Source organism: Capricornis sumatraensis, chromosome 15 (assembly GCF_032405125.1).
Source record: "Capricornis sumatraensis isolate serow.1 chromosome 15, serow.2, whole genome shotgun sequence".
In the NCBI taxonomy this organism is placed as follows: domain Eukaryota; kingdom Metazoa; phylum Chordata; class Mammalia; order Artiodactyla; family Bovidae; genus Capricornis; species Capricornis sumatraensis.
The window spans coordinates 27,065,496-27,092,170 of NC_091083.1; the positions used below are offsets into that span (position 1 = coordinate 27,065,496).

General features: G+C 38.7%; 1 protein-coding gene across 1 annotated transcript in view; it reads left to right on the top strand.

The window, feature by feature from the left end:
• Positions 1–1,456: 1,456 nt before the first annotated feature.
• The window catches only part of ARMC3 (armadillo repeat containing 3), an 86,763-nt gene continuing 61,544 nt past the window's right edge, over positions 1,457–26,675 (top strand). The window contains exons 1-4 of the mRNA XM_068986750.1: positions 1,457–1,470; positions 3,986–4,034; positions 18,737–18,854; positions 24,162–24,287. Coding sequence (XP_068842851.1) covers positions 1,457–1,470; positions 3,986–4,034; positions 18,737–18,854; positions 24,162–24,287 — 307 coding nt within the window. The remainder of the gene's footprint in view (positions 1,471–3,985; positions 4,035–18,736; positions 18,855–24,161; positions 24,288–26,675) is intronic.

Sequence of the window (26,675 nt, forward strand, 5' to 3'; positions counted from 1 at the left end):
AGTGCAATGCTAGCAGCGACAGAAACAAACTGCGGATACATGCAACACCATGGACGAATCTCAAAAGCATTTGCTACATTAAAGAAGCCAGACGGAAATAGTAGTGCTTTGTGTGGTTCCATATACAAGACGTTCATAAAAATGCAAATTAAAGGAAGATAAAACAGATCAGTTGTTCCCAGGGAAGTGGGATGGAGAAAGAGATTTGACTTTCAAGGAGCATGAAGGAAATTTGCTATGATGATGGGATTTTTTTGCTAAGGTCAATCAAAGGGCATTTTATGAAGATGGCATTTGGAAGTCACCTCGCAGAGACTCTGGCCGAGGCGCTTGACTGGGAGAAGGCACCTGCACCTCCGAGTGTGTGAATCATAGCCAGTTCTCTGGTCAGAAGTGGAGGTGGCCCTGCTTCCTGATTTCGTTGTCACTAGGGCTGGCTCTCAACAACTAGAAGGGGAGGATGCCCAGTGCCTATCCTGCCCCCAAAGTCTGGGGGTCAGTCACCAAGGATGCACATGGCTTCTCAGGTACCCACCTCTAACCGCGGCTGGGATATGGGGCAGCCAAGCTGGCGTTTCCATTGCCCAGGCGCACGCGGGCGCTAACTGCGCAGGCGCGGCTCTCTGTCGCCTAGCAACCAGTCACAACAGCGGACTGGCAGACGCGCGCGGGCGGCGGTTGGTGCTGTTCGCCAGATCAGAGGAGCCGTTGCCCGGCTGGATCTCCCTGCAGGTAAAGGCGATTGGGCGGCTGCACCGCTATCCTGAGGGTTTGGAGAGGCCCAGGGCAGAGGCCCCAGCAAGACTTGGGGAAAGAGAAAGTGCCCCGTGTGTAGGAGCATCCGGGGCAACTGAGGGAAGACCTCCCCCAGGTCCTCCCAAGGTGGGGACCCAGTGGATTTCATAAGCGTGCCAACAGCTTCCTATTCAACAGGTGACAAAACTGAGGTCCAGAGCGGGTATCTGGGGGTCTAAGATTCCGTTACTTGACTGAGCAGCTCAAAAAGTGGGTCCTCAGTTGTTCTACACCTTCTCAAAATAAATCTGGTTAGAAAACGTTTAAGATCACATAAGGCTGAAAGTTCACGAAGAAAATCAGTAAATTCGTGAAAAAATGATTCCAATAATCAAAACTATGAACATTCAAAACAGATTTGTTTTCATGTCCAATGCCGTGAAGCTCATACCTTTTAGCCCTGTTATTTTATGCTACGGATTTAAACTAAATAAACAATTGTAAGTGAGGATGAAAATTTTACCTGTAAGAATGGTCATTTGCAGTCTGCACATAATTTCAAAAAGTTGAAAACAAATGCTCAACGATAAGGGACTGGTTGGATGATGGGCTTTAAAATTTTGTTTTAAATGGCATGCTGATCCAGTGAGGATGCCTGAAGCAATAAATGGAGACTGAGATTTCAAGAACTTGTCTGTTAGTTTGAGAATTTAGTAAGAAAATGCCCCCGGGAAGGTAAGTTGAGAATTGCAGATAGAAATCCAAGTAGGAAGGTAAAATCACTATAGAAAATACACACCAAAATGAGCTATATCAAAACAGTGCTGATCTTCCTGAGCTTATTTCTGAGTGATTTTTTTAAAAATTCCATTTGCCCTTCCTTTTTTCCCAAATTCTCTGTATTGAAAATGTGATACCTGTATACCTAAACAGTAGACATGGAATTATGAGCTTAAAAGGAATTAAAAGGAGAAGTTTTATGTGTTATATATTTTAGCACAATAAAAATCAATGGGGAAGTGGTAAAATAGGAAAAACAGGTTTAGGTTGCTTCAAAAATCAAAGGGATTTATTTTCTTAAGTTGACATCTCAGTAGCTTTAAAGAATAAAACAAGGTAATTTAGTTGCATCATGTTGATTTTAAGTGAAATGTTTAATTTACAAATTAAAAAAAAATCTGAGAGTCATCTCTTGGGTTCACTGCCCTGGACTCTGTCAGCTGTGTATTTTCTCCCCTATTAACTATTATACCCAAAACGGTTAAAAAAAAAAAAAAGAAATGCTTCCTACTTAACCATGCTGGTGAGGAAAAGTTCTATCTCTGTAAACCTGTATGTTTAAACTACTACAGCCTCTGTATTTTTCAGTATGCAGTTACTCAAATTCACTCTCCTAAGATGGGAAAAATCAGTTCCCAAGTGAAAAATCAGATGACATCAAGTAACTTTCTACAGGTGTAATTTGCTTCTTGAATGTTATTCATAAGGAATTCTTTTGTAAAGCAAAGACTGCTATATGTTGGAATTGGTTATAAAGAGGTATGGAAACTCTTTTTCCTAAAGAAATCATAGGAAAGATTTTCATCTGTCCAGAATAGTCTGTGTGTTTGCCTGAAACATTATAAGTGCAAGTCTAGGATCTGAGTGGTTTTCAAGTATCTGAGAAAGATGTCAGAGATATGAAAAAAACTATTGGTCCTAAGAAATGAAAAGAAAATTCAAAAATTAATATTGTATTTTATTAATATTAGATTTGAAAATCCAAAATAATTTTCTCATTTTGCAATAATTTCCAGGTGTACGAACAGATGAGTCATTTCATATGCAAATTTTCAAAACTTTTAATGATGAAAATTATAGTCAGTAGGGGATATCGGTGTATTTTAATGTTTTAACATATTAGATATAGTGTGAGGTAGTGCATCCCAGCATAGGCTTCCCCAGGGCCTCAAAGATCTTGAAATTTTTGTGACTGGAAGTTAGGGACCTGGAATAGATGTCTTTCAGAAGTCAGAATTTCTATGAACATTTGACTGTTGAACATATGTGATCAATTATGTTCAGTGTCTTTAGCGCTTGGAGTTGCTTTTGTCCCTTGATGAGCCATCTGAACTAACATTGACATTGTAGATTCTCTCCAAAGGTTTCCTACTTCCCAGAATTTCTCTTGAGACTATAGTAATTTCTTTGAGACTAGATTACAGTGGTCCCCATCCTTTCTGGCACTAGGGACGGGTTTTATGGAAGCCAGGACAGGATAGGGCAAATGGTTTTGGGATGATTCAAGTGTGTTAACATGTATTGTGTACTTTTCTTTTATTATTATATCAGCGCCATCTCAGATCATCAGGTATTAGATCCCAGAGGTTGGGGACACCTGGACTAGAATATACCATCTGAAGTTGCCCTAATATCAAACATAACCCCACAAACTCTCATTGGAGAAAGGGGTTATTTTAACAGTCACCACCAGCATCTTGGAAAGTTTTCTGTACCCAGGTGGAGTCACTCCTCTGTGGTATATCAAGTATGTATACTGTTCCATTAATTTTTTCCTTCACAAGACTGGACATAAAAGGGCAGGTGGGAAAGGGTCTTTGCAAGGAGTACCCCCAATTCCCCTAGAATTCATCTTTTCAGATTCTCAATTACTTTTTAAAATTGAGATATAGAATATATTAGAGAAAGCATTTTGTTATCTAGGAAAATGACACAGATGTTCACTTGGACTTAGTAAATCTCAGATACCATTCAGAAAATAATTAGTTACAAACAACAGAGTTAATGATTTTTATGTCAGTTGGTCAGTATGTAGCAGGCATGGTTCTAGGTGCTTGGGATAGATCAGTGCAAGAAAGCAGACAAAAATCCCTTCCTTTGTGACAGCACATTCTTGCAGATCTCAAAATTAATTTGCGTTTAATCTCCCAAACCCTATACAAGTGAGCTATAAGTGGTGTAGTAAATCATTACCTGTTATGTAAGTAAAATTTATGTCATTAATGTATTCTTCTTTCTAAACTGGAAGCCAGGACTAATGCCCAACAATCTTATCAATAAGTTCCTTTAAAATTGTGAAGCTTGGGATGTAGAAAACATATTTGTATATGTGCAGTTGTGTATTGCATAGTCTCTTTTTAATTAAAATTTAGAGGAAGAAGTACATTTCCTCCTAGGTATATAGGTAACAGAGATTTGTGCATATACAGTGTACAGATGACATGTTAACCATTTGTGGCATTTTTTCCAGAATGGGTAAAAAGGTAAAGAAGGAAGCAGAGCCCCCTCCCAAGGATGTGGTAAGTTTCTGATTTGAATACTAGCAGCATGTTAACCAGTTTTAAAAATAAGTTGTTGAAACAGTTTGGCATGTACCAGTATATACATGAGTGCACAGTGGCAGAAGTCCAAAGTCTGACTAATGATAAGATTAGTCAGAGAAATCTAACATTATGTAAACAAACATTTACAACATTGTCATTACATAATTAGCACAATTAGAGAGTAATTATTAGCTTTTCCAGTATGTGGATGGCATGTTTATAAGCCTAGTTAATGAACAAATAGTTTTGGTTTGTTTTTTCAAATACTTTAAATTTACACTTGCCAGTCTCTCATTGATGTTAATTATCTAAGTAGATTTTAAAAAAATGAATGAAGGTAATGCTATAGCTACTAGGTATGTATGTACGGTTGTCTTTAGGTGAGCATTTGGACATCAGAAGTCCTGTGTTTTCCAGTCCTATGGAGAGAAAAGTCTGTGTTCATCGCCTTTTTCTCTTTCAAGTGCTTGAATAGCATTCCTCAAAACACGAACCTTTGTCTCTCCCTTTTAAAAGCAAGGTTCAATAAATTTAATGTCCAACAGGTTGGCAATTGCGATGAGGTGATCTTAGAAGATGTAAGATGGTTTAAATTGGTCATGGTAAATAAGCATATGTTACACGAAAAATTATTTCCATAGCAGTAGTGATCACAGAAGTAAACATTTAGAAGTGACAAAATTGTTTTAAAATAAAAACTTAGTTAAGTAAATTATTCCATTTTGATAAAATGATGTCACTTAATGTTTGATAGCATGGGAATATGATCACAATATTTAAATTAAAACGTTATAATAGGGACTTCCCTTGGTTCAGTGGTTAAGACTCCATGCTCCCAATGCACAGGACCCTGGGTTTCATGCCTGGTTAGGTAACTAGATCCCACATGCTGCAACTGAGAGTCACATGCTGCATCTAACCACATACCACAATTAAGACCAGGCACAGTCAAAAAAAAAAAAAAAGGAAAAAAGGCTATAATAAAAAAAAATTTTTTTTAATTTAATTTTTACTTTATTTTACTTTACAATACTGTATTGGTTTTGCCATACATTGACCTGAATCCACCACGGGTGTATACAAGCTCCCAATCCTGAATAAAAAAAAATTAAAGCAGGGTTCTATCATTTCTCTTTAAAGTTTAGGAACTACTGAAAGATTGTGTTAAAAATGTCCTAGGACAATTTTCAATTTAAAATCATATTTGGAACAGACATTTGGTGTGGTTTTCTTCAAATAAAATGTGAATAGGGAAAAAAGTATGTATAGTCAACAGACCCACAAGATTTACAGCCTGAAGGAACCTTGATGTTAATTCAGGAGTCTTCCCGACAACACTGGAACATTGCAGTTACAAATGTGAGTTCTGTCCCAGGTCTGCCTCTCATAAACTCTGTTATTTTGGTAAAGTTGCTAAATCTGGCCAAGTTATTTCAGTCTTTCTTAAAAAAATCTCTTAAATGAGATTTGTCATGTCCAAATCATTTTGGTTGCTCTATCAATTACAATGAAATAGAATACATGAAATTCACAGTGCCTGGCACGTAGTAAACACTCAGTAAATAAGATCTGTTATCCCAGAATCCTTTGGAGTCTCTCTCTCTTTCTCTCTCTCTCTCTCTCACACACTCCTATGTAACTTTTTATGTATGATACCTCAATGTAGCTGGCAACAAAGGGTACAGATAACATATCGGCACAGGTCTAGAAAAGTTTTGCAGAGATGGTCAGTGTGGTCTCCTGATGAAGTTCATTGGTCTGGCTACTCTCCTTTGGACATAATGCTCAAATGTTCTAAATTCTCTTGTTTTAATCATTGCATCTAGTTTGTATTACCCTTATTTTTACTGCAAAATAGCACTATTGACATCCTGTTACCAGAAAGTGGAGTCATGAACACAGAACTTGAGGACAAACACTTTCTGATTAAAATTAGAATTAAGGGACTATTAAACAAATAGACATATTTGTCTAATACACCTTTCATAATTTTATAATGTCTTGCTGGTATTGTCCTCTCTACTCCAGTCTTTGAGGAGCACAGTCAAGGAATGAGAAACAATTCCAATCCTCAAGTTAACAAAAATCTAGCTCTTGTTTCCTTGGGTCACCACAGCCTTGAGGACTGCTGAAGGCATGTGGTCCTTGACTATCCTGAGGGTCCTTCCATCCTTCCCCTACTCTGGCTTTATGTTAATAAAGCTGATTCTTTTGAATATGCTATCTAGGTTGGTCATAACTTTTCTTCCAAGGAGTAAGCGTCTTTTAATTTCATGGCTGCAGTCACCATCTGCAGTGATTTTGGAGCCCCCCAAAATAAAATCTGACAGTGTTTCCACTGTTTCCCCATCAATTTCCCATGAAGTGATGGGACCAGATGCCATAATCTTCGTTTTCTGAATGTTGAGCTTTAAGCCAACTTTTTCACTCTCCTCTTTCACTTTCATCAAGAGGCTTTTTAGTTCCTCTTCACTTTCTGCCATAAGGGTGGTGTCATATGCATATCTAAGGTTATTGATATTTCTCCTGGCAATCTTGATTCCAGCTTGTGTTTCTTCCAGTCTAGCGTTTCTCATGATGTACTCTGCATTTAAGTTAAATAAGCAGGGTGACAATATACAGCCTTGACGCACTCCTTTTCCTATTTGGAACCAGTCTGTTGTTCCATGTCCAGTTCTAACTGTTGCTTCCTGACCTGCATACAGATTTCTCAAGAGGCAGGTCAGGTGGTCTGGTATTCCCATCTCTCTCAGAATTTTCCACAGTTTATTGTGATCCACACAATCAAACGCTTTGGCATAGTCAATAAAGCAGAAATAGATGTATAGAGCAGTATTACATACCTAATTGCTTTTCTATATTATAAATTCTAATGCTTCAAAACACTATCAGTTCAGTGCAGTCACTCAGTCGTGTCCGACTCTTTGTGACCCCCTGGACTGCAGCACGCCAGGCCTCCATGTCCATCACCAACTCCCGGAGTTTACTCAGACTCATGCCCATTGAGTCGGTGATGCCATCCAACCATGTCATCTGTTGTCCCCTTCTCCTCCTGCCTTCAATTGTTCCCAGCATCAGGGTCTTTTCAAATGAGTCAGCTCTTCACATCAGGTGCCCAAAGTATTGGAGTTTCAGCTTTAGCATCAGTCCTTCCAATGAATATTCAGGACTGATTTCCTTTAGGATGGACTGGTTGGATTGCCTTGCAGTCCACGGGACTCTCAAGAGTCTTCTCCAACACCACAGTTCAAAAGCATCAATTCTTCAGTGCTCAGTTTTCTTTATAGTCCAACTCTCACATCCATACATGACCACTGGAAAAACCATAACTTTGACTAGATGGACCTTTGTTGGCAAAGTGATGTCTCTGTTTTTTAATAAGCTGTCTAGGTTGGTCATAACTTTTCTTCCAAGGAGTAAGTGTCTTTTAATTTCATGGCTATTTCAAAACACTATAGCACAGTTTAAACTATCTGAACTTGGAATTTGTTCCAAGATAGACCTCTTCAAAGTCTGTGAAGGGTTTGTTGTATAAATTATAGATGAAAAATCAGATTTAAAAGAGGGATATATAACTGCTTGAGAAAATAAACTTTTTCCTGTCAAGCCATGGCAGTTTTCTTCTTTTATATCTCCTAAAACACTGTTTCCAAAGATTTTTATTCTTAATAATCTTTCATCTACTGGTTAAGATGGGTGATGGGGATGGAAAAAAAGGATGTTCGGTGATAAGGTTAAAACTAAAATCTCCCTTGGCTTTTGTTAGTAGTTTCATTGTCGAAGCATATACTCATATGTGCATTTACAGTTTATTGCTTTCCATTTCTTCTCCTAAAGGAGAATACTAGCTGAGAAGATGCCTTGATGTGGGGAAGATATGGGTTGAATAACAAATACAACTATATTCTGCTTTCACAAATCATTTCCAAGTCTGGCTGAAAGGTTGTTTGTGATGCTTTAATAAAAAGCAGACTTTCTGTGGATTGCGTGCATGAAAGAATTATTAGCAGAAATGACCATAGTAAGCAATATTTGGTAGGGCATCAGTAGTCATGAATGGATGTGAGAGTTGGACCATAAAGAAGGCTGAGCACTGAAGAACTGATGCTTTCAAATTGTGGTTCTGGAGAAGACTCTTAAGAGTCCCTTGGACAGCAGAGAGATCAAACACATCAATCCTAAAGAAAATTAACCCTGACTATTCATTGGAAGGACTCATGCTGAAACTGAAGCTCCAATACTTTGGTCACTTGTTGAGAAGAGTCAACTTATTGGAAAAGACCCTGATGCTGGGAAAGATTGAGGGCAAGAAAAGAAGAGGGCGACAGAAGATGAGATAGTTGGATGGCATCACCGACTCAATGGAGATGAGTTTGAATAAACTCCAGGAGATAGTGAAAGACAGGGAATCCTGGCGTGCTGCAGTCCATGGGGTCACAAAGAGTCAGGTACGACTTAGTGACTGAACAATAACAACAGTGATATTCTGTGACTAAGTTATACTGTCAAAGTCTGAATCCTTGCTTCATCACCCACCACCTGTGATCTGGGGCAAATCTCCTGACCTCTGTATTTTCAGTGAGGATGTGATGATGTCCACTTCATGGGATACCCACTTCATAACCACTTACAGCAGTGGGGCAAGGTTAGATAAATCAGAGGCTTAGAACAGTGCCAGGCATTAGGTAAGAACTCGGTACATGTGATTATTCATGATGTGCCTGAGGGTGCTGTCCATCACCCTACAGAACTGTTGAGGTTTGCTTGAACCTGTCTGAAGAGGCAGGGATGTCAGTTTTGAAAGACCAGCCAGCCGCTAAAGTTCCCAGATGCCCAGACCATGGCCATTATGATTTATGGTCGGGTCTCTCTGAGTTTAAGAGCGTGGAAATTTTATTCTTTTACATTTCAGAGACAACTGAATCCACAGAATCTAAACTCATAGCCTGTGATCTGGCTCTAGAATATCAGTGGTTAAGTATCAAATTAAGTAGACATCTATGTTAAGGGGTCAACGCCTTCTCTTCTGGTTAAGTGCATGTGGGAACTAAGTTTGGTGGGTGTTGAATCAGAGGCACCAGCAATAGCAGAACCTGCTCTCCTACCTGGGCAACCAAATCCAGTTCCGTGGAAGAAGGGATGTCTCCTGGGGCTTGTTTTTCTGGACCTTTCCACCAGCCTCAGAATGACTGAGGTTGTAAAGCAAATGAGAGGCTATTTTAGCACTTTTCATTTTAACCTTTACCCTTTTGCAGATTTTAACTGATGTTTAAAGAGTCTGTACTAAAAGCTTGTGCCAGGGTGGTGTAGTCAGCTTCCTTCTGTTTATCTTTCTCCCTTTTCCTGGGCAATTGGCTCCTCATGATTGGCAACCACTGACTCTATAAACACATTCCAAAAGAAATCAAAAAAGCCTTTTATTTGCACTTGCTGGCACCATAAAAATCACTCAACTGTCATGATTTATCTCTTTTCACTGAGTTCAGCTTTATAATTGTATGTTCTTTTAGACATGTGCTGTCTAATCATGGAAGCTAGTGGCCACATATGGTTATTTACATTTAAATAACTGAAATTGTATTAATGAAAATCAACAGTATAAAATGAAAACTTCAGTACCTCAGTCACATTAGTTCAAGTGCTCAAGAGCCACATAGACAACACAGGATCGGGATCTTTCCATCACTGCTCTTCTGTTGGGCAGTCTTATCCTAAATGGTCTTGTTTCCTTAACAGAGACAGAAAAGCATCTCTCCCAGTCCAAGGCTTCTCTAATTGACTGGACTTAAAATTCAAAGCTTAGCCAAAATGGTTTCCCTTTCTCTCCTCCTCTTTGTAAATAATTTTGGTTCATCATTTATTCTGTACAGAGCGCGAAATTATGATTTCACAACCAGCTTGTTGGTGACTCGCTATGAGTTCCACACAGGAAAGCAGATGGAATCTGTAATTACAGCACAGGATTATTTATTTAGTCATGTGGCATTCTGTTACAGCTATCATCTTATTCTCGGCGCCTTTTCTAATAAAAGATTACTATAGCGCTGCAGGCTCTGTAGGAGAAATGCATGTCATGCCAAGTTTCTCTGCTCTCTGCCAAACATTGATATTTCTTCTTTGACAGCTCTTACGATGATAATTCTCACAGTCTCAAACTTCCTTTTAAGCTTCTTGTACCCCCATCACCTTTTTCTTAAGGACAGCCAGAAGATGTGACAAAATACTAAACCACATGGTTTTCTGAACCACGGAAGGAGAATTAAAAGATGTTTAAAGGTATTTCCACATACCCTGCTCCTTTGAGAACTGTAGTCATTCCATGGAGATCATGACAAATCCATACTTCAGCACAGTCTGTTCATTCACATGCTTGCAAAATTAAATTAAAAAATATTGAAATATCAGAAGTTTCTGAAGTGGAAGTTCGAACATGTAAGGGAAGGTAACCATTCAGGATGCTAGGGGCACTGTCTTAGGTGAAAGCTGATCTGAGGTTGTGATTCTCAAGGGTTCAGCCGCAGGGTCAGGGGGCCTCATGAGGATAGAATGGATGACTATGGACTCTCTCCCTGCAGAAAGCACACCAAAAGTTCTGCCCACAGTTTCAGAGAGACAAGCTGTCCCTGGAGCCCACGGATGACTTCATTAACCTCAGATCTGAAATCTCTTTTCTGGCATCAACAGACAGTACAACACACAAGGAAGGCACTTCAAGGCCACAAGCATAAAAAAGAAGTTTCCAGAGGCACTTTAATATATTCCTTTTTAGGGATTTACAGAGTATTTCTATATCCAGGGTACTGTTCTAGGTAATAGGGATAGAGAAATAATATAACCCTCTGCCTGAAGAAAATCATTCATTTATCAGGCAAATATTGGGTACATACCATACACAAGTCAAGTATTCCTCTACATCCTGGGCATATAGATCAGGCCTCAAGGCAGTTTATTAATACACTCAAATGGGGAAACAGTCAATTAACAAAAAAAAGGTTAAAATTCCAGGATAAAATCAATGAAATTTTACCTGAGTTTTGTTGAAAAAAAAAATCTAGAATTTTAATTTCAAGCATTGTTAACTTTTTCTTTCTTATCATGTCATCATTACTTTAGAAATCCTTTCTTCAGAGTTCAGATCACCGTAATTGAGTTTATTGATTTTATCAATTTATTGATATGCCACTATTGTGTTTCTATTTTGTCCTCCCCAACCTTGGCTGGAATATTTGATGAGTAATATGTTTGAAATTACAGTTGATATACTTGAGTTTGAAAATGCCTGAACCTATCTTTTTCACATCTGAATGAAAAATTTGCAAAGTTTAAGTTTCTTGAACCCATCAACAGAAAATCAGATTAAAGATTTACTGATCATGGCCCCACCCATCAGAACAAGACCCAGTTTCCCCCTCAGTCAGTCTCTCCCATCAGGAAGCTTCCATAAGCCAGCCTCTTACCCTTCTCCATCAGAGGGCAGACAGACTGAAAACCACAATCACAGAAAACAAACCAATCTGATCATGTGGACCACAGCCTTGTCTAACTCAATGAAACTATGAGCTATGTCATGTAGGGCCACTCAAGATGGACAGGTCATGGTGGAGAGTTCTGACAAAACGTGGTCCATTGAAGAAGGGAATGGCAAACCATTTCAGTATTCTTGCCTTGAGAACCCCATGAACAGTAAGAAAAGGCAAAAAGATAGGATACTGAAAGATGAACTCCCCAGGTTGTTAGGTGCCCAATATGCTACTGGAGATCAGTGGAGAAATAACCCCAGAAAGAAAGAAGAGACAGAGCCAAAGCAAAAACAACACCCAGTTGTGGATGTGACTGGTGATGGAAGTAAAGTCAGATGCTGTAAAGAGCAATATTGCATAGGAACCTGGAATGTTAGGTGCATGAATCAAGGCAAATTGGAGGTGGTCAAACAGGAGATGGCAAGAGTGAACATCGACATTTTAGGAATCAGCAAACTAAAATGGACTGGAATGGGTGAATTTAACTCAGATGACCGTTATATCTACTACTGTGGGCAACAATCCCTTAGAAGAAATGGAGTAGCCATCGTAGTCAACAAAAAAGTCTGAAATGCAGTACTTAGATGCAATCTCAAAAATGACAGAATGATCTCTGTTCGTTTCCAAGGCAAACCATTCAATATCACAGTTATCCAAGTCTATGCCCCAACCCGTAATGCTGAAGAAGTTGAAGTTGAACGGTTCTAGGAAGGACCTACAAGACCTTCTAGAACTAACACCCAAAAAAGATGTCCTTTCATTATATGAGACTGGAATGCAAATGTAGGGAGTCAAGAAATACCTGGAGTAACAGGAAATTTGGCCTTGGAGTACCAAATGAAGCAGGGTAAAGGATAATAGAGTTTTGCCAAGATAACGCACTGGTCATAGCCAACACCTTCTTCCAACAACTCAAGAGAAGACTTGACACAGGGACATCACCAGATGGTCAATACCATAATCAAACTGATTATATTCTCTGCAGCCAAAGATGGAGAAGTTCTATACAGTCAGCAAAAACAAGACCGGGAGCTGACTGTGGCACAGACCGTGAACTCCTTATTGCCAAATTCAGACTTAAATTGAAGAAAGTAGGGAAAACCACTAGACCATTCAGGTATCACCTGAATCAAATCCCTTATGATTATACAGTGGAAGTGAGAAATAGATTTAAGGGATTAGATCTGATAGACAGAGTGCCTGAAGAACTATGGACAGAGGATCCTGACACGTACAGGAGGCAGTGATCAAGATTAACCCCAAGAAAAAGAAATGCAAAAAGGCAAAATGGTTGTCTCAGGAGGTCTTACAAATAGCTGTGAATAGAAGAGAAGCTAAAGGCAAAGGAGAAAAGGAAAGATAAACCCATTTGAATGCAGAGTTCCAAAGAATAACAAGGAAAGATAGGAACACTTTCCTCATCAGTCAGTGCAAAGAAAAAGAGGAAAATAATAGAATGGGAAAGACTACAGATCTCTTCAATAAAATTAGAGATATCAAGGGAACATTTCATGCAAAGATGGGCACAAAAAAAGACAGAAATAGTATGGACCTAACAGAAGCAGAAGATATTAAGAAGAGGTGGCAAGATTACAAAGAAGAACTATGCAAAAAGATCTTCAAGACCCAGAAAATCATGATGGTGTGATCATCAACCTAGAGCCAGACACCCTGGAATGCAAAATCAAATGGGCGTTAGGACGCATCACTATGAACAAAACTAGTGGAGGTGATGGAATTTCAGTTGAGCTATTTCAAATCCTAAAAGATGATGCTGTGAAAGTGCTGCACTCAATATGCCAGAAAATTTGGAAAATTCAGCAGTGGCCACAGGACTGGAAAAGATCAGTTTTCATTCCAATCCCAAAGAAAGGCAATGCCAAAGAATGCTCAAACTACCACACAGTTGCACTCATCTCACACACTAGTAAAGGAATGCTCAAAATTCTCCAAGACAGGCTTCAGCAATACATGAACTGTGAAATTCCATATGTTCAAGCTAGATTTAGAAAAGGCAGAGGAACCAGAGATCAAATTGCCAACATCTGCTGGATCATCGAAAAAGCAAGAGAGTTCCAGAAAAACATCTATTTCTGCTTTATTGACTATGCCAAAGGCTTTGATTGTGTGGATCACAATAAACTGTGGAAAATTCTGAAAGAGATGGATACCAGACCACCTGATCGGCCTCCTGAGAAATCTGTATGCAGGTCAGGAAGCAACAGTTAGAACTAGACATGGAACAACAGACTGGTTCCAGATAGGAAAAGGAGTGCGTCAAGGCTGTATATTGTCACCCTGCTTATTTAACTTATATTCAGAGTACATCATGAGAAACGCCTGGCTGGATGAAGCACACACTGGAATCAAGATTGCCGGGAGAAATATCAATAACCTCAGATATGCAGATGTCACCGCCCTCATGGCAGAAAGCGAAAAAGAACTAAAGAGCCACTTGATGAAAGTGAAAGAGGAGAGTGAAAAAGTTGGCTTAAAACTCAACATTCAGAAAACTAGATCATGGCATCTGGTCCCATCACTTCATGGCAAATAGATGGGGAAACAGTGGAAACAATGACAGACTTTATTGGGGGGGGGCGGCTCGAAAATCACTGCAGATGGTGACTGCAGCCATGAAATTAAAAGACACTTGCTCCTTGGAAGAAAAGTTATGACCAACCTAGACAGCATTTTTAAAAGCAGAGACATTACTTTACCAACAAAGGTCCGTCTAGTCAAAGTTATGGTTTTTCCAGTATTTATGTATGTATGTGAGAGTTGGACTAGAAGGAAAACTGAGCACCAAAGAATTGATGCTTTTGAACTGTGGTGTTGGAGAAGACTTTTGAGAGTCCCTTGGACTGCAAGGCAATCCAACCAGTCCATCCTAAAGGAAATCAGTCCTGAATATTCATTGGAAGGACTGATGCTGAAGATGAAACTCCAATACTTTGGGCACCTGATGTGAAGAGCTGACTCATCTGAAAAGACCCTGAGGCAGGAGAAGAAGGGGATGACAGTGGATGAGATGGCTGGATGGTATTACTGACACAATGGACATGAGTTTGAGTAAACTCTGGGAGTTGGTGATGGACAGGGAGGCCTGGCATGCTGCAGTCCATGGGGTCGCCAAGGGTCAGACACAACAGAGTGACTGAACTGAACTGAACTGAACTGAAATTTCTTGAGTCACAAGCCTTTCCTCTGAACTGTGCTGATTAATCCCATTAGAGTGTTGGGGGTGGGAGGAAGATCTAGGTCATTTGCTGAGGCCTTATATGTCCTTATTTTTCAATAATATTTCTGCTTCCTATTACATATTTTCCTCTTAGTCAAGCTCCTATTTTATCTACCGTAAATGCAACATTCATTTCCATTTTAAACCTTCCTGGTGTTGTTTCCTCCAACAGAATGTCCTTTCTCCTTATCTCAGCCTACCCTGTTGTATCCATTCTTCAAATCACATGTAAAATTCCACCACCTCTACAGACCTTTCTCCATCTACCCCAGTTCAAATGAATTCTCCCTTCCCCAAAGCAACATTTATTGTCTTGCCATGTTTTTGTACTTCATATAATCCTAGAATTATATATTTGGAAGAGCTCTGAGAGATATAATCCAACTTCCAAATTTCCAGATTAAAAAAGATGTGGTTAGGGATTTCCTTGGTGGTCTAGTGGCTAGGAGTTCATGCTCCCAATTCAAGGGGCCCAAGTTTGATCCCACATGCCACAACCAAAATATCCCTCATGCCCCAACTAAGATCAAGGATTCCTCATGCTGCAACTAAGATCTGGTGCAGCCATATTAATGTGAAAAAAAAAAATGTTAGTGAGCAAGTGATGACCCCAAGTGCTCTGAAATTCTAGTGTACCCTTTAATACCTAACTAAGATAATTCTCATGGAGAAGGCGATGGCACCCCACTCCAGTACTCTTGCCTGGAAAATCCCATGGACGGGGGAGCCTGGTGGGCTGCAGTCCGTGGGGTCGCGAAGAGTCTGATACAACTGAGCAACTTCACTTTCACTTTTCACTTTCATGCATTGGAGGAGGAAATGGCAACCCACTCCAGTGTTCTTGCCTGGAGAATCCCAGGGATGGGGGAGCCTGGTGGGCTGCCATATATGGGGTCGCACAGGGTCGGACACGAGTGAAGCAACTTAGCAGCAGCAGCAAAATAATTCTCAAGGCTCAATCTCCAGGTACTTTTAGAAGCTCTTCCTTAAATTTCTGTGAAATTCCAGGCCCTAATATTCATGGCTGGTGCTGCATACAGCATACTAGCCATGGCTCTAGGCTCTCCTAGAGGCCATTTCTTCTCAATGGTTCATGGCACTGGAATCCATAAGGACCTGTAAGCCTGGTGCACACAGCAGATATTTACTGATGATCTGTCTTCCAGAAAGAGTCTAACAGGCTTGAGACTTTGATAACTCTTTCAGCTCTAGTACAGTTAGACATGTGCAAATAACAGCTTCAGCTTCAATTTGTTTTATTGTTTAGAAGATTTAATAATTTTTATTAGGGATAATTAGTTTTTTAAATAGGAGCTAGAAGTATCATCGTTATTCTAAGTGAGTATTGAGTAATATATAATTGTTTTGAAAAGACTACATGATCTTTACAGTGTTATACTGTCATCTCACTTGATAGACGACCCTAATTAAAATAAACTAAAACAGTAATGCATTTTCTATTTGGCTTTCCTAATTTCCTGGTGTTTGATTTCTGCATTTTAACTTAAATTTCACATATAAGTTATGTGTATAACAGCTTCAATTCATATGTTAGATAATGTTGCCCTAAAATCCAACAGCTATTTTCCCTCCAAGAGGTATTTTTATCCTAGCCACGTTCTTTCAGGTCATTGCTAACTGCCATCTTTTCTGTCTTCTCTACTCTTCTCACCTCACACAATTATGTCTCCTTATTCAGAGTAATCTTTCTCTCCATCTTCTACTCAAAACCAAACATCAACTTTTGTTACATCCCCAAACACATTAATGCTCAAAATTCTCCAAGCCAGGCTTCAACAACACATGAACTGTGAAATTCCAGATGTTCAAGCTGCGTTTAGAAAAGGCAGAGAAACCAGAGATCAAATTGCCAACATCTGCTGGATCATCGAAAAAGCAAGAGAGTTCCAGAAAAACATCTATTTCTGCTTTATTGACTATGCCAAAGCCTTTGACTGTGTGGATCATAACAAATGCTGGAAAATTCTGAAAGAGATGGATACCAGACCACCTGATCTGCCTCTTGAGAAATCTGTATGCAGGTCAGGAAGCAACAGTTAGAACTAGACATGGAACAACAGACTGGTTCCAAGCAGGGAAAGGAGTATGTCAAGGCTGTATATCGTCACCCTGCTTATTTAACTTATATTCAGAGTACATCATGAGAAACACTGGGCTGGATGAAGCACAAGCTGGAATCAAGATTGCTGGGAGAAATATCAATAACCTCAGATATGCAGATGACACCACTCTCATGGCAGAAAGTGAAGAAGAACTAAAGAGCCTCTTGATGAAAGTGAAAGAAGAGAGTGAAAAAGTTGGCTTAAAACTCAACATTCAGAAAACTAAGATCGTGGTACCTGTTCCCATCACTTCATGGCAAGTAGGTGGGGAAACAGTGGAAACAATGACAGACTTTATTTTGGGGGGCTCCAAAATCACTTCAGATAGTGACTGCAGCCATGAAATTAAAAGATGCTTACTCCTTGGCAGGAAAGTTATGACCAACCTAGATAGCATATTCAAAAGAAGAGACATTACTTTTTCAACAAAGGTTTGTCTGGTCAAGGCTATGGTTTTTCCAGTATTCATGTATAGATGTGAGAGTTGGACTATAAAGAAAGCTGAGCACTGAAGAACTGATGCTTTTGAACTGTGGTGTTGGAGAAGACTTTTGAGAGTCCCTTGGACTGCAAGGAGATCCAACCAGTCCGTCCTAAAGGAAATCAGTTCTGAATGTTCATTGGAAGGTCTGATGTTGAAACTGAAACTCCAATACTTTGGCCACCTGATGTGAAGAACTGACTCATTTGAAAAGACCCTGCTGCTGGGAAAGATTGAACGCAGAAGGAGAAGGAAACGACAGAGGATGAGATGGTTGGATGGCATCACCGACTCCATGTACACAAGTTTGGGTAAACTCCGGGAGTTGGTAATGGACAGGGAGGCCTGGCTTGTTGCAATCCTGGCACAAACAGTCAGACACGACTGAGTGACTAAACTGAACTGAAAACACATTAAGATGTCCATTTAGAAAGGGTCAACACGAAGAAACAGCTAAAGCATTGAAATTCAATTTTTTAAAATTTAACATAAACAGAACTTCCTTCTCCATGGTCTCTGGAAATGGAAGAAAACAGTGTAATAATTTTTTTTCTCCTTGACCAAAGAAAATCCATAGGGTTCATGAGTTTATTATTGTTCATTTCAGCTAAATGTGAATTCTCAGGATCTCACAGCAGGATACAGGACTTCTTACAGTCCTATACTTTGTATTTGTACTATATAACCTTGTCCTTGCTCCAGATTTGATCCAGTTTTACCTTTGGTGATCTGCTGCTTTCTTTAAATTTTTAGTTGTTTCACATAAATGTAGTTCCTGCTTTTCAAGAAATGGTTAGTGGTTAGAAAGTAGGTACTGATCACTGAGACTGCCAGAGTATCCAGTAGAGCAGGTTATCAGGGATTCTTGTGTATTGATGAAGAATTATACTAAGATATGTTATTTAATGAGCATCTATTATGTGCCAGACAACTTGCTAAATGCTTTACATAGATGATCTCTAATCTCCTTAATCCTTCACAATAGGTATTATTATACCCATTATTCAGAGAAGGAAACTGAAATTCTAAGAGCTTAGGTAACTTTTTTGATTTCCCATGGCTAAAATGACAGACTACACCACCAGGTTCCAAAATACTTTGCTTTTTCCTCCATACTCCAGGAATTTCAAGGCCAGCAATGTTGACAACTCTCCATCAGTGAGATTTTTTAAAAAAATTTTCCAACGCACTTTGTGGGCAGTGACCACATCCTTTTTGTAAGATTATATTCTCCTTAAGTTTGAAGACACAATTCATGTTTTATGTGTTTTTTAAAACTCATATGTGGTTATGATATTTTTCTCTCTGCCTTTCAGTTTGATCCATTAACAGTTGAAAGCAAAAAAGTCGCAACCGTGGTACTAATGCTTAATTCTCCCGAAGAAGAAATTTTGGCTAAAGCATGTGAAGCCATTTATAGATTTGCTTTAAAAGGTTTGGATTTTTTCAATTTATCTTTCTATTTCATTAGTTTCTTAAAATATTTACTGCAAAATGGGCACTTTTCTCCTTAGTCTTTAACTTACTTCTTGTCTCATGAATTCTTTTAGACAACCAGAATATCATTTAAATTCATCACCTGAGAATAATGTATCTCCCTATGTTCCTACACTAGTCTTAAAGAGTAATTCAGTCAGAGTAGAACAGTCATTTCGAAGGCTTTATTGCAGTTTTAAAAATTGTAAATGTCACAGGAGCTGAAAGAGCTCCTAAGGATCAAATCGGCAACAGTTGTGTGGCTCAGTTCAGTTCAGTTCAGTTCAGTCGCTCAGTTGTGTCCGACTCTTTGCAACCCCATGAATCGCAGCACACCAGGCCTCCCTATCCATCACCAACCCCCAGAGTTCACTCAGACTCACGTCCATCGAGTCAGTGATGCCATCCAGCCATCTCATCCTGGGTCATCCCCTTCTCCTCCTGCCCCCAGTTCCTCCCAGCATCAGAGTCTTTTCCAATGAGTCAGCTCTTCGCATGAGGTGGCCAAAGTACTGGAGTTTCATCTTCAGCATCATTCCTTCCAAAGAAATGCCAGGGCTGATCTCCTTCAGAATGGACTGGTTGGATCTTCTTGCAGTCCAAGGGACTCTCAAGAGTCTTCTCCAACACCACAGTTCAAAAGCATCAATTCTTCGGCGCTCAGCCTTCTTCACAGTCCAACTCTCACATCCATACATGACCACAGAAAAAACCATAGCCTTGACTAGACGGACCTTTGTTGGCAAAGTAATGTCTCTGCTTTTGAATACGCTGTCTAGGTTGGTCATAACTTTTCTTCCAAGGAGTAATCGTCTTTTAATTTCATGGCTGCAGTCACCATCTACAGTGATTTTGGAGCCCCCAAAATAAAGTCTGACACTGTTTCCACTGTTTCCCCATCTATTTCCCATGAAGTGATGGGACCAGATGCCATGATCTTCGTTTCCTGAATGTTGAGCTTTAAGCCAACTTTTTCACTCTCCTCTTTCAATTTCATCAAGAGGCTTTTTAGTTCCTCTTCACTTTCTGCCATAAGGGCGGTGTCATCTGCATATCTGAGGTTATTGATATTTCTCCTGGCAATCTTGATTGTGTGGCTCAGTGGTAAAGACTCCACCTGCCAATGTAGGAGATGCAGGCTCAATCCCTGGGTAGGGAAGATCCCCTGGAGAAGGCAATATCCCCTGGAGAAGGCAATGGCAACCCTCTCCAGTATTCTTGCCTGGGAAATCCCATGGACAGCAGAGCCTGGTGGGCTACAGTTCCTGGATTTGCAAAGAGTTGGACACAACTGAGCACACATGCACACATGCAATACTAGATTTATAGCCTGAAGAAGAAAAATATTATACAGATTAAAAAATGATTGAATAAGTAAATAAACAGGAGAGAAAAAAGAAATCTCCAGTGCAGAAGAATCCCAGTTTATGCAGATACTCTTCCCTTGAGGAGGTGGGACACAACTTCCCACTCCTTAGGGGCTGTGCATGGACATCTTTGCAAAGAGCACACAATGGACACCTGGGGGAAAGTGTGTAGCAGAGAAAGCTGACAGACCCTGCCTCTGCCAGGTGATCAAAATCAGCATCAACAGAGATAACATGTGCCCTTGACAGAATGAAAAGAGTACTTCACTTCTGCTATTTGACCCCAACCTAGAGACTCAGTCTAAATATGATTGTTTAAATCAAACTCCAATTCAGGGACATTCTCCAATTATCAAAAACAAGGAAAGTCTCAGGACTTCCCTGGTGGTCCAGTTGCTAAGACTCTGTGCTCCCAATGCAGGGGACCTGGGTTTGATCCCTGGTCAGGGAACTAGATCCCACATGCCACAGCTAAGAGTTTGCATGCTGCATCTAAAAGATCCCGTATGCCGCAACTAGGACCTGGCACATCCAAATAAACAGATAAGTAAATTTTTAAAATTAAAGTCAGTGGAGCAACATCTTTAAAGTACTAAAAAAAAATTAAAACTTTCAACCTGATTTCTACACCCTGAAAAAATGTCTTTCAAAATCATAAGTAAAATAAAGTCTTTCAAACGTTCAAAAACTGAAATAGCTCTTTGCAAGGAGACCCACACTACTAACTATATTAAGTAGGTCCTTCAGGCAGGAGGAAAATGATACCAGATGAAAATGTGGAAGAAGAATAAAGATAGAACACTAGAAATGGTAACATATAAGGTTTTTTTTTGCTTATATTTGAATCACTTAAAAAACAAATTAGTTATTTTAAACAAAACTAATAATCTTATATTGTGCGGTCTGAAACGTGTAAAAGTAAGATATACGACAACAGAACCAAGGTAGAAAGGTAAAAAAAAGTGGAAGTATACTATATAAGTGTACTGCATGTGAAGTAATATATACTACCACCTGAAAGAAGACTGCTAGGATATATACTACAGACCCTAATGCAACCATGAACATAACAAAAGAACGATATCAAATAAGCCAACAAAGGAATAAAATGGAATCATAAACATTTCAATTCATACGAAGAAGGCAGAAATGAAGAAAAGAAAAAAAACAATGAAACACATACGAGATAAGTAACAAGACGGTATATTTAAACCTAACCATATCAATAATGAAATTAAATGAAAATGGTCTGTATACGTTAACAGGGACAGGGTGTTTTATTGGATATAAGCAAGACTAAACTACATTCTGCCTTCAGAAAATGCACTTAGAATATAATGAAATAAATAATTTGAAAGTGAAGAAGGAAAAATGATACCCTATGCTAGCACTAATCAACAGAAAGCTGAAGTAGCTATGTTACTATCACAAAAATGGAATGGTATCAGAGATAAAGATGACCATTTTGTAATAATAATAAAGGGACCAATTAATCAACGTGCTATGAAAAATCCTAAACAGTTGTGTTAAGTATTTAATGTCAGATTTTCAAATTATATGAAGCTAGATGCAAAGAGAAATAGACATCCACAATTATACCTGAGGATTCTGATACTCTTCCCTCAATAAATGAAAGAACCAGGAGATAGTAAATCTATATGGATATAAGAGATTTGAACAGCAATACAAATGAATTTAACCTAGTTTATATTTTTAGAACACTCTAAGAACATCAGAGTATACACTCTCTTCAAGTGCATACAGAACATTTATCAAAATAGATTATATTCTGGACCATCAAACAAGCCATAATAAATTTAAAATTCCAATCATACAAAATATATGCTATTCCATATTAGAATTAAATTAAAAATCAATAACACAATGAACTCTGAACAATCACCCAATAGCTAGAAAATAATAACATACTTCTAAATAACCTAAGAATGAAAGTGGAAATCAAAAGGAAAATCCAAATTGAAGATGAAAACACAGCATATAAAAAGTTGTAGGATGCTACTAAAAGAGTACTTAGAAATTTATTGTACCAAATGACTGTTAGAAAACAAGAAGGTTTCTCAAATCTATGATCTCTCTCAGCTTCCACTTTAAGAAAATAGAAAAACAAGAGCTAATGAAACCCAAGCATTAGTGTTAAGAATATAATATACATGTGAGCAGAAATCAATGAAATAGCAATAGAAAACAGGAAAACAATGGATAGAAGCAATAAAATTAAAAACTGGTTTTTTGAGATGAATAAGAATAATAAAAACGTCTAATCAGATTGATAAATAAAAAGATATAAGACAAATTATTGATATGAGGAATGAGAGAGGAGACATTGCTACAGCTCCTACATATATTACAAGGATAATTAAATATTATGAACAATATGAAGCCAATAAATTCTACAACTCAGATGGATTGGACAAATTCATTTTAAGACATGAACTCTCAAAGCTCACTACAGAAAAATAAATAGCCTGAACAGCCCCTTATCTATTATAGAAATGGAAATTTGTAGTTAAATATCTCACAAAGAAAACTTAGGTCCAGATGTTTTCAATGCTGAACTCTACCAAACACTTACGGAAGAAATAATACCAATTATACAAAAATTCTGTTAGAAAGTTGTAAAAGATGGGATATTTCTCCATTGATTCTATGAAGCCATCATTTATTTAAGTATCCTAAAGTTTATCCTTAAATTAAAATTTATTTGGGACTTCCCTGGTGGTCCATTGGTTAAGACTCCATGCTTCTGATGTAGGATGCTCAGGTTTGATCCCTGGTGAGAGAGAAGATCCCACATGCTCTGTGGCACAGTGGGGGGGAAAATTTTTTTTTTAAATAATATCTTCATCTAAATTAACTTTTAGAACCTCGATAAAATGCAAAATTATGGAAAATTTGAGAAGGATTTTTGTAGTATCAACAATGCATATTTCAACATATTCTTTTGAAGTGACAAATTTAAATATTTAGACACAAGGCAAGTCCATAGACTATAGGAAGATACAGTCTGTGTTTTGAGAAAGGTGTTATCAGAATGAACCTGTAACTTCAGGTAGAAAATATCTTCATTTTCTGAGAAAACTGAGGCAAAGAAATACTTTCCTCTTAAATTAATTTTGAAAATGAAATATGTGTCTTCATAGCTGGAGAAATTGCAAAGTTGAAATTAATCAGGACCTAAACATTAATTCCAGACTTTGCAGAATGATATCCCACTTATGGGGTATGGATAATCTGCTTCTACAATTGGGCTCGATGCTGGCCTTCAGTGACCTTCTGGTCCTGGGGCTTCTTGCCGTAGCCATGATGGCTGCAGGCGAACCTGTTGGGTGAAAAATGAACACCCTAAAGTCCACCACACACACTTGAACTTGAGGTGGAGATTCTCTGTGTTAATTTTCATAATGAATTATGCCAGTAAGTATTACTGAGTGCCCATTAGATGCCTGGCACTGTGCTAGCCACTGCAGTTATGAAAGAATAGAACAAAAAGGGTATCTGTCTTCATGGAAAGTCAAGTTACAGGAGAGGAAGCAAATAATCACCGAGATCGTTAAGTGGTATGGAGAAAATAAAGCAGGAAAAAGAGCAATCAGAAAGACTGGTATGTAGTGATGACAGTAGGTAGGATGGTCAGAGGAGACCCCTCAGGAGGTGAAGTATGAGCTAAGACCCAAAGGAGGAGGCCAGCTTTGTAAACTTTCAGGGAAAGGAGACCAGCAAGCATCCAGGATACCTTTGCTCTAAAGTTTATTCTAGAGAAATATGTGTAGAAGCAGAGGAATGTGAAAGGCAAATGGCAAATAAACTGGAATGACACAAGGAAGAATTTTTATGAGATTGCTATCCATTTCTGATTTTATTTTACCTGTGATGGTAGGTGAGGAAAATAAAGCCACCCTCCTTGAACTTGGAGCTGTGGAACCTTTAACTAAGCTACTCACCCATGAAGACAAAATTGTGAGAAGAAATGCTACTATGATATTTGGAATTCTGGCTTCTAATAGTAAGTATCTGCTTTTAAAATCATAATCAAGTAATCTCACTTGATGCATTATCCTTGTTTAAATGTAACCTTAAGGGATTCATTTTAAGTTTATTTATTCTATAAATCCATAGGGGGTTTAGTAGACTAATTCTGCCATATTGAATGTGGCATATTACATTATTCATAAACAACAAAAAAGGAGAAATATTTAAATTTCTCCTGTTTTGTTCTGTGTACACACCACAGAGTTTATACACCAAAGGTGCTTCATAATGCCTCATGTGCAACTCATTTTAAACACAAAAGGGTTCTTTGAAGGATTGGGTTCTTTGCCCAAAGTCATGCAGATGGCTAGTAGCAGAACTGAGATGAGAGCTAAAATTACAAGTTTACTCTCTAATAGTTGAGTAGATTTTCTATTCACTAAATCTCTTATGATCTTTAACATTAGTGTCCATGCTAAGTCAGGTTGTCCTTCTAAATGATTTTGGGGGAGAAAGGAGAGTTATAAATTCTTGTTTATACTTACATTTTCTAATGAAATATCTAGGTCTCTGTGACTTTTTTCCCTCTTTTTTATGTTCTTAGTTTCTGTTGATTTTATTTAGTATTCTTTTCTTTCCATTATATGAGGAATTTATCATCTGTGAAACCCTACAATTCGTTTGCAGATTTTTCTGAGCAGGTTTTTACATTGAATTTCATGAGTTTCTAAAGGAGTCTGTGGCCCCCAAATGTTACAAATACTCTTACATTTGGATGCTAAATGAGATGGCGCTTTTATTTTTTATTTTTTTACAGAAATAAATATCCGTTTATTCATTTATAAACCAGTAATGAAACCAGTCAGGTATTTCCCCTCACCAGCAGATCTTGAATGGAAAAACAAATACGCAAATTTCAGCAACCTCAGAAATTTCATTAAACCTGCAGAGAAGCATAATTCATTTTGGAGTTCGAGTTTATGTTCAAGGAATCAGTACCTATCATAAAGACAATTACTGTAATCTCTTTGCCATGCAAAATTATCCCCATTTATTGTGGACCAACTGCAGGGCCAACTCCTGCCTCTGATGAAGGCACTCGGCAAGTTCACATCCTTGAGGACAGCCCCTTCCTCTTTCGCACAGCGTAGTCTCAAACTTGAGGCCAAAGTAAGTAAAAAGCAAGCCAACGTCAAATGGGTTCTCCTGAGACCAGTGGTACTAAACTCAAGCCAGAAGGTTACCTCATGACCTCTCCAGGAGCGGCCCATCTGTGAGCGACAAAATGTAACCTCTAAGTACAAAGTTTCAATTATCAGAAACAAACAGGAGTCGAGTATAAGCTACGGTTGGCACTTCCTCTCGGAGCAGAGAACCGAGATGGCTCTTTTAGAACTGTCAAACCACAATCTGTAAGCTGGCTGACGAGGCTGTAATCAGTGCTAGGACCAATGCAGTCTGCAACTACAAAGCTTAATCATGGAAAGAGCTTGGCTGTCTTCAAGGTCTCCACTGAGTGCTTGAGTCTCAAGTATACTGAATTCTATGATTCTATGAAGTAGGTGAAAAAAATCAAACAATTATTGGGGTTAATGCTCAGATGATAAAGAATCTACTTGCAATGCAGGAAACCCAGGTTTGATTCCAGGGTCGGGAAGATGCCCTGGAGAAGGGAATGGCAATCCACTCCAGTATTCTTGCCTAGAGAATTCCGTGGACAGAGGAGCCTGGCAGGGTACAGTCCATGGGGTTGCAAGGAGTCAGACACAACTGAGCAACTAACACTTTCACTTTAGCTGATTTTCTATTTGCACTATCTGGTGATATGGACAAAACACACCACATCCTCAAGTGCTTGTGAACCTCCTTTTTTGCTAAGAGAGCCAACACTATTATATATTATATTAATAACTGTTGCTTCACTTTTCATATGTGTCTAAGGAGACTTGGAATTAAAAAAAAAAAAAGCAACTGGTCATTTGACCTAAAATGAAGTCACGTTTCCAGACTAATATATAAATAAATACACCTCTGAAGCTGCATGGTTAAATCATCATCTTTGGACAGTCTTAAAATAACTGATTATTCTTCAGAAATTTGTATCTTCACGAAGGAAATGGCAACCCACTCCAGTATTCTTGCCTGGAGAATCACATGGACAGAGGAGCCTGCCTACAGTCCACAGGGTCACAAAGAGTCGGACATGACTGAGCGACTTCACTTCACTACGCTTTCCCACATGCTTATAGTGGATGAACCAACAGAATGTTCCAACATTCCAGGTGATAAAGGCTTGCTATGAAAACTCTCTTCCCCTTTTGCAGTTTCAAATAAATTCTTTTTTTTTTTTTTTGGCTAGAGTGATTGAGCTATGTGCCTGTGCCGTGCCTGGGCCATCCAACATAGGCACTCAAATTACTTT